Source organism: Poecile atricapillus, chromosome 10 (genome assembly GCF_030490865.1).
Source record: "Poecile atricapillus isolate bPoeAtr1 chromosome 10, bPoeAtr1.hap1, whole genome shotgun sequence".
NCBI classification, from domain to species: domain Eukaryota; kingdom Metazoa; phylum Chordata; class Aves; order Passeriformes; family Paridae; genus Poecile; species Poecile atricapillus.
The window spans coordinates 17,288,535-17,297,534 of NC_081258.1; the positions used below are offsets into that span (position 1 = coordinate 17,288,535).

At 41.2% G+C, this 9,000-nt stretch overlaps 1 protein-coding gene across 1 annotated transcript in view; it reads left to right on the plus strand.

The window, feature by feature from the left end:
- GAN (gigaxonin) overlaps window positions 1-5,696 on the plus strand; it is a 28,321-nt gene extending 22,625 nt beyond the window's left edge. Inside the window, exons 10-11 of the mRNA XM_058846110.1 lie at window positions 3,011-3,120; window positions 3,856-5,696. Of these exons, the coding sequence (XP_058702093.1) occupies window positions 3,011-3,120; window positions 3,856-4,037 (292 nt within the window). The 3' untranslated portion in view covers window positions 4,038-5,696. The remainder of the gene's footprint in view (window positions 1-3,010; window positions 3,121-3,855) is intronic.
- Window positions 5,697-9,000: the final 3,304 nt, after the last annotated feature.

Here is a 9,000-nt window from a genome sequence, read left to right on the forward strand (position 1 = left end):
ACTCAGTGATCTAGTGCTGGTCTACTCCATAAAAAGCAGGAAATCTTAAATTCATACTCAAGACCTTGATGGGTCAGACTTTCTTTCTATCAGAGTTCATCATTTATAATACACCTTTTGCACCACACAGATGAGTGGAGAATTGGATGATGTCTGTAAACCCTCGGATCTTTTCTTTTCAGCAGCGATAGTTGGAAATATTTAATAGAGCCCAAACTGACTTTGGGATTCTTTGCAAGATCTGCTGGTGTACGGCCACTGCTACCTTTCCCTGGTGGCCTGTAAGAGGGTAGGATTTCTTCCTTCTTTTCATGATCCAAAAAATGATTACAAAAATTTGCAGGTATTAAGGTGGATAAAAGTGAGAGATAATTTTCAGAAGCAGTACTTTGGTAAAATATCCTTTTCAGTGTTCCTTTTTGCTACTGGAACGTCATAAAAATAAGGAAGAGCTTTCAGCAGTATATAACTAGTGAACTAAATAGTCATGTAACATAGTATGTGTAATTAGCAACATTCTTCCAGTCAGTGTGCAGGAATTTCATTAAAAGCAAGTGCTTATGCACATGTAATGAGAACACTGACTGATAGCACTGTCAGATGAGAGGAACATGATTTTCATTAATTTCCAGGCTTCCTTTCTCAGCTGGGGTGATCTTGAGGTGACGTGTCTGGAATATGTTGGTTCTGTATCCCATCTTTATTTACTTCCCACTTGGAAATAAAGCAGTTGCCCCCATCCCACATGTTAATTACAGCAGTGTGGATGGATCATTTTTTTTGTCTCACTTGAAGGCTAAAAAAAAATCAGGATTCCTTCCCTTCTTTTTTTAAATTGGGTGGAAGCCTGTTCCAGTTTCAGAGCCATCACTTCTGCCCGTGGTTGCAGCAGGACTCGCCTTCCCCCTGCTCCTCTTGGACTCGGTTTGAGTGGAGCCATCCCAGGGAAGTACGCAAGAGCTCTGTTCCAAGGACTGTTTTCAGATTCCTGAAGATTGTGAATTTTTGGTCATGGTGTTTTTTCCATACTGTTCAAACAGCAGGCACAACCCACATTAAGCTGGAGCTTAGTCAAATTCTGATGAAACGTGACCCCTTGCCCTTCCTGTCTTTGTTCCTTCCTAGTTTTAACTGCTAAAGCTGCTGTGAGTGTTCCTGAAAAGTAGTGCCTGTTTTTTAAAGTATACATGTTAAGAAAGCCTGAGGATGACTTTTCACAAGCAGCTACAGATAGTTGAATACTGTCCTTTGGTGATGCACAGGAGGAAAATGCTCGGGTCTCACCCTGTGGGTTTAGGTTTTTTTGTTTAAACTCCAAAACCCGGAGTATATAGTGCAGATAAACTCCTGATTTGAGTTTTTTCCTTTCCTTAACCTGATCCTATAGTTAGAATTAAAAAAAAAAAAATTCATTTTGGAAAAAGAAATAAATTAAAAACAAATTATTTCTGCATTTCTCTGCCACTTACTCAGTTTTCAGAATTCTAGGTCACTTGCTGCTAAAAAGCAGTGAAAATACTGTGTCCTCCTCCTACAGTAAGGGAAGGAAGCTAATGAAATATGGTGCAAGTTGTTTTGATCTGTGAGAGTGTCTGATCCAGCGTAGAGAACTTCTCCTTTTCTCTCCTTAGTTCATCTGTCCTCCTCTGTGACAGCTACAAACCATTTCCTTGCTTTGCACAGAACGTTAATCCTTCAGTCTACAGCACAGACAAAATAATGGACAGCTAATCCTTTCATTTGCCCTTTAAAAATTGATTTCTGTCTCCATGATAATTGATATGGAGCAGCATCTCCTTCAGTGCCAGAAGAGTGGTTTACTTCCGAATCAGGAGTTCAGATGATGTAGAATTTTCAAAATCAGCAGTATCTGGGAGGGCATTTTCTTACTTTTTCTTTCAAATTAACCTGGTATGGCCATGAAAATATTTGGGATGATTTTCAAAGGTTTCTCAGACCTTCATGTTCTCTGTAAATTATTTAATAAAAAGGGTAGGAGCAGTCCCCTAAAATGGCCTTGACTTGTACATCTGAGGGTCTGTACATGGTAACTGTGACAGCATCTGCAAAGATGCAGCAGCATTTTGTAGGAATTTATTTCAGAACAACAGAGAGAATGCTGATAACTCTTGGACCTCTTTATAAACCAGCATCTCATGTGGATGAGGAGTACATTCCTACCGGCTTTCCAAAGGCTTCAATGTGGAAAACTGCTTTTCACTCAGTGGAAAGATCAGGCTGATGTGGTGTTGAGATGAGCCTGTGCTTACAGTGAACACAGCAGAATTATAATATTACTGTAGGAGCTGGAAAGGGATTGAAATGAGCCTAATATGTGATTGGGAAGATCTGTGGCAATTCCAGATGAAGGACATTTCTTTTCCAAATTCCATCATCACTTTGATTTCCAGTCTTCTGTCGGTTGTTTGAAGTTAAGCATTGCCAAGTGCTGCATTCTTCATAGCAGGCAAGGATTTGTTGTCCCTAATAAAGCACTACTAAAGAAGTTGAAGAATTATATGGGGGAGACATTGCTTAATAACAAGGTTCTGCTGCAACAGTTTGTTATTTCCCCTACTGTGGATCATTAAAGCTTATATGTGTTTATTTTAAAGACAATTTAAAGACTAATTTTAATACAAAACTGCCTAAAATTTTCTCAGTAGGGAAGATTGACTGGCATAGCTGTTGTTGGCTGTCTAACATGCCTGCTCTCTTCCAGAAAATCACACCAGGTGGCTGCAAGAAGAATTTATTATAGGTAGATTATACAGATGAGTGGAGCAATTCTGAAATTAAGCAACTTCAGGAAACAGCAGTACTAGCTGCTTTTCCTGGCTGGGAGAAACCAGGATTGTCCCAAACTATACAATGTTCTCTTTATATAACAAATTAATATGTCCTACTCTGCTTTTGAGTCAAAGATTACAGCTGCAAAAAGACTCTGGATTATTTTTTAACATGTGCCCACTAAAAATCAAATCCTGTTTTTTAATTGTTATTTTTACAGGTGGATTTATCTAAATGACCAGAACCTATGTATCCCAACTAGCTCTTCTTTTGTGTATGGAGCTGTGCCCATCGGAGCCAGCATATACGTGATCGGAGATCTCGATACAGGTCAGAACCAGGACCAGAAACCTCTTTATGCTCATTTCCTTCCAATATTTTGAAAACTTAGCACTGATGAGACTGAATATTTTAAGAATAAGAGGTTGGGACTCTGTTTTGTCACTGTGGGTCAGGGAGATTATGCTGGACATACAGAAACACCACAGGTTGGTTTTGGACCTCTTCATTAACAAGTTCAGTGCTTTGAGCATTGGGTTGATTTGGTTGATTAGTTTGAAGACCACAAGAGATCAGGGCTGAGTGTGTTACTGCTTTTATCTAAATGTAGGACCTGTTAGTGCTTGAGGTTGTAACTCCTGTCTTTGCAGTGGGAAACAGGCAATTCTGCATTCTAGGAGCATCATCCAGTGGTTCATATGGACGTGGCAGTGACTCTTGGCTCTCACCAGACAGATGTGTGCTATCAAACATACTCAGTTCTCAGCTGCCAGCATCTGGCCACGCTCTGTAAAAGAGATTTGGAAGACTTTTGTGGCCATGTGTACATATAGGAGTGTGTAGCAGGGCGTTCTCCAAAATACACGCAAACAAAATTCCAAATTTGGTTTGGTAGATCAGAAATGTCGTAGTAGTTCCCTTTTGACGATAATTTCCACTACCCATCTGGACACTGATTTGTGTTCCTGTGCATGCTCTCGTTCACATATTTGCCTTACTAGAGGTTAAATGTGGCGGCAGCGGCAGTGAGTTATAAGCATTTCACCTCTTTTTCCCTTAATTCAGGTACAAACTATGACTATGTTAGGGAATTTAAGAGAAGCACGGGCACCTGGCAGCGTACTAAGCCGCTGTTCCCCTCGGACCTGCGGCGGACGGGCTGCGCAGCGCTGCGGATCGCCAACTGCAAACTCTTCCGACTGCAGCTGCAGCAGGGATTGTTCCGCATCCGCGTACCTTCACCGTGATCCGTGTGCTGCCAGGGGAGGAGACTGGAAGAGTTCTGCGCAGTCCACCATAATCTAGCTCTATTTAAAGGAAAAGCTGAGAAATTACAGCTGAAACTTACACTGTATGCTGTGCTTTGGTATGGTAACTGTTTTTGTTTTAAATGCTTACAAAAGCTTGAGTCTCAGTACTTGTTTCGGGAACAAATAACTTAAGTACACATTAAAAAGAAGAGAAGGGGGAAAATAAAAGGGGAAATCAAGGAAACACCTTCAGTCGTAACCATTTGGAGTTTAAACGTGTTATTGAAGGAGGATTTTTGTGTCTGAAACTGGTGGGAATTGGTTTCCTTTGGCAAAGCTTATTGAAAAGCAAAAAAAAAAAAAAAAAGATTTCAGGTGCATTTCCCCTGCGGGGAACTGATACGAATCCATGTGCTATCTGGAACTGGATAGCTGTAACACAGAAGCTACACGATAACCAACCTCCCTGGTGTGCTGCTGTTGGAGCATGAGGCCACAGGAGGTATTGGTCGTTGCACCTTTTATTTCTAGTCCTTTCTCAAAAGATAAGGTCTGTGCCTAAAAAATGGTGGAGGTGTGTACATACGGTTTTTCATTCATTTGCAACGGTTTCATTCCGACAAATATTTTTAATATATATAAAATGGACTAATATGAAATGGATACACCCCAGAAAATGGATATAGTACACCACAAAGAAGTAAACTGTTTTTTTCTACTCTGTCATTCGAGTAGCCCAATGAACTGGTCTGCAGGTGGGTGGCGTGTGTTTCTGGGTGGGCTTTGGTGGCTGTTTTCCTTGAAGTGAAAAGGGAAGACATGTCTGGAACAGTTAGTGATGATTGCTGCTTTTGGAGAGAGCAAAAGGACAAATGAAATAGATTGTGTTCCTTTTTACTTCAGATTACTTGCAAGCTAAGAATGGTTTTTAAGACTGAGGATCGTAGAAAGGTGCATTTTATGTCTCTTAGAACAAAGGTGAAATATGACAAGGATATATTTATTTTGCAGAAAACGTGGGGTTTGGACTAAGAGTTAAGGAAGATTTGTACAGTGACTTTAAATTGGGATCAAAAGTTGGTTTACTATTGATTTCTGTGCTACAGTACAGTCTTGTTTACTGCTGTCTGACTTTGAAAGCTGGGTTTTATGGTGTGGTTATAGTCAAGAACTTAGTATCTTTCATTTTATTACTTACTAAGCCTTGTTCACATCAGTAGTGATATTTAATTGACTTTTGTTTGTAGTCAAGATCAGCTGGTAGAACAGTTTTACCTCAATTTTTGATTTCATTGTTGTGATGGGCGGGACATAACCTCTATTTATTTAAAAGGAATAAAATGGGAGAGATGGAAAATAGAAATAATACCTCCTGCCCTTCAGAAAAAGAGACTTTGTACAACCAGTATTATAACTACATACAAGACTTTCCACTCTGCAACTTTGTGGACCTCAGACAAGACAAACTCTGCCCTCAGTTGTGTTTGTGTAAACCTTCATCATCTTTATGGAAATCATCTTACATATGTTGAAATATGATCCCAAACTAGTTCAAAATATCGGTATTTCACTAAATAGTCCTTGAAGAGCCATTCTGAAACATACCTCTGCTCAGTCCTTCCACAGCACTGATGTGGGGTTGGAATTACTCTGATTCCTGAGCAGAGGAGTGTGGGAGGGTAGGGAAAGGGGCAGCAGCCAATCCATTTACTTTTTTTTTCCTTTTTTTTTTTTTTTATTATTTTTTACAATGCTGAAGTGCTGCAAAACTTGAACTATATACTTTGATTTTCTGACCTAAATTAGTTGGCATATTAAAAAGTTTATATATTTATGCATTGCAGTAAACTTGGTGTGTGTATATATATGTCTTTAGATTTTAAATTTATATATAATGCTTTACTACAGAAATGTGAACCAGTATTTCCATCCTTGGCTGTCTTGTGAAATAAATCAAGTTAGTTTATCTGTAAAACTTCCCTTTTTTGAAAAATCTTACATGGATCAATTTTTTTTTCTTCAGACAAAGTGCCAAGATCCCATAATCAAAAGTGATGAATGTTCCTAAGTATCTGTTTCACTTTGAGCTCAGTTTTCTAAGTGGCTCAGAAAATTTCCGAAAATGTTATTCAGAATATTGCCAGCTGCTATCTCCCGAGTCCCTGTAGCTTCCCAGTACGCTTGAGGGCATTCAGCATCCAGAAAACGTAAGTGATAAATGCACATGATAAATACAAGTAAATACTCTAGCAGTGTTCTGCAGTTCAAGTTACTGAACCAAATGTTTACACTTAGAGTAGGTTTAACACTAGGTGTTCTTTGTTGTTTTTTTTTGAAAGAAAACAAATAAATCAAATCTGCTGGTGATTGGAGCGTGTTGCGAATGCACTCAGTGAGATTTGACCAAGAAGTTTAAGCCTCTGTACCTGAACCAGTCACAAACTGAATTTCTGAGCACATTGTACTCGTGTCACGTTCCACGTGGCCGGGGCCCAGGTCTCCAGGGATGCTCTCCAGGGGGTTTGGGTGCGTGCTCAAGATTTAGGCACTCCTGAGATCTCAAAACTGGCTTCCTTGGCCTTGCCTGAGGGGCTGGAACCATTCCCCATCTGCATTGTCTGTGGGACTGATCCAGGAGCTGTTCTAGCCTCTCTGTGTGCAGGAGGGAAGGGATGTGTCTTCTGGGGTCTGACTCTTGTCTGTGTGTGTGTCCAGATCTGTGAGTGCATCCCTTGGATTGTGCAATAACCAGTCTTGATTTCCCTCTGAATTTGGAGCAAGGCTTTGAAGCCAGGGCTCCCCTTTCTCCAGGGATTGTACCAGTGTTGGGGCAGGAGTGAAGAGGCACAGCTGACATCTGACTTTTCTTTCTCTTTTCAGAGGGATGGTTGACTTCAGAAGGGGAGGGAGGCTGTGATGATAGCAGAGGTACTGGGATGAGGGAGGTCACCAGCTTGCTGAGTGTGTTGAACGTGCAAACAACTGTAGATTGGACTGGGTTCACTGGTAAATGCCATCACTCAGCTGTCCCTGCTCTCCTGGCACTGTGTACCCCTGCACATGATGGCTGAACCACACAGGAAACAACTCAGGAGTTTTTCTGAGTTGCAGTCCAGGGGTTTTAGGTGGTTTGGCAGTTTTGAAACTTGTTTAAGTTGTCCTTGTTTGGCACAGTGGCCTTAATTCCTCCCAGCTCATGAGTCGACACTGACATTCAGCCAGGTCTTCCACAGGTGACTGGATGTGTGTCCTGCACAGCTGTCCATGCAGGATGAGGACTGGCTGGGCCACCTTGAGCTTGAGGCACTTGGGCTGGGCCACTGCATCCTTTTTCCTTCCCCTGCTGAGGAATTGGACCAACCCCAGCTACTGAAATCAGAAAATCACCAAATATGGGGTAGGAATTGTGGAAGATGGGGTGAGTGTTGACTTTTTTCTCCCCCTCACTCCATCTCTTCCCACAATTCCTCCAAGAAAAGTTTCTTCTTCCCTTTATTTCACGTGCCACAGATAATCTTGGAAAAATTTTGGAACTGTCAATTTGGGAAAAAGTGGGGGGAAAAAAACACACTACTGTAAGCACACAGCAGTGTCCTCTGTGCTTGTTTTACACTTGTAGTCTTGTGGCTGCTCTGCACAGCAGAGAGGGATTACAGAAGTGAAGGTGTAAAGTGCTGTTGCTCTCATAAAATAAATGCCTTGAGTTTTTGAGGGAGGCACATGCCTGGCCTGGCTCTGTTCCTTACCTGGCCTTGACAGATGCTTGTACTCCTAAAGAGTCAGGGTTGGATTTCAGATCCTCTCCCTTTCTGGTTTTATAACCTGAAGAAGAGGCATCCTGAAGAGCCTTCTGTTTTGCTGTACCATAGCAAGGTCTGGTTGTCCTTAAATATTTTGTCAGCTAGTCCTTAAATTTTAGTTATTGTGCAAGTGCTGTGTAAACCCAGCTGCTTCTGGTCAAATAATTTCTGTAGCTTTGAGGGTACTTCACCTTTAAATTAAAGGCAGATTAATACAAAATTACACAAAAGGACAGAGGTGAATCTGAAACCAGAAGAAGCTCAAAATCAGCTCGCTGATAGCTGTGGTCAGGCTGTGTCCCTGGTGTTTGCACAGCACGTGCCTGGCACACAGCCTGCCTTCAGGAGCAGAGATCTTGATGAAAATAAGAGGTTTTTATCAAAGCTACTGAACCGCCTGGCTTACGAACTCCCCCTCCAGAACACACCAGGCAGCTTGGTCGCTTTGCAATATTTCTGGTGCCTGCATGACTCAGTGAATGCACAAGTACAGGAGTGAGGAGTTTGGGGAGGTTTTTCCCCTGGTTTAACTGCAATTTCTCTGTTTGTTCCATAAATGCTGTGGCCGTGCAGCCTGCATGGGCTCTGCTACCATGCATGTGCCATGCAGACTGGAGGATGCAATAACAAATGCAAGTTGTTATAAGTGCCAAACTTTTGGGTTCTTCTGTGTATAACAATAACTCACCTGTTATACTAAAATACAGAGATGCTTAAAATTCACTGTGTTCCAAAAAAGAGCAGTGGTTTGATTTTTTTTAAATGAATGCTATTGAAAGCACTGTAAATCTACCTTTTTTTTTTTCTTTTAATACTGTTCTGCAGGTTTGTGTTGCTCTTCACAGCTGCCTTGAGTATCACTCCATGTGATGTATATGGACACTTTGCTCTTTATTAGAGCACTGGTGCCATGCAAGTATATAATAAAAGGCAGCTGACAACAGGCTTTAGTACCTAAAATTATAACTGTTTGGATTAAGTGCAATTTGTTTGCATTAATCGACCTGCAGAAAGGAAACTGTGCCTCGGGAAGTGTGGCTGTGCCCAGGGACACAAGCAGACTGAGCATTGTAACTAAGGTGTGGTTTGGTGCCACTCACAGCGATGCTTTCCAAGGAATTATATTTAATTTAGCGTTAAATGGATCCTTTCTGCCTCTA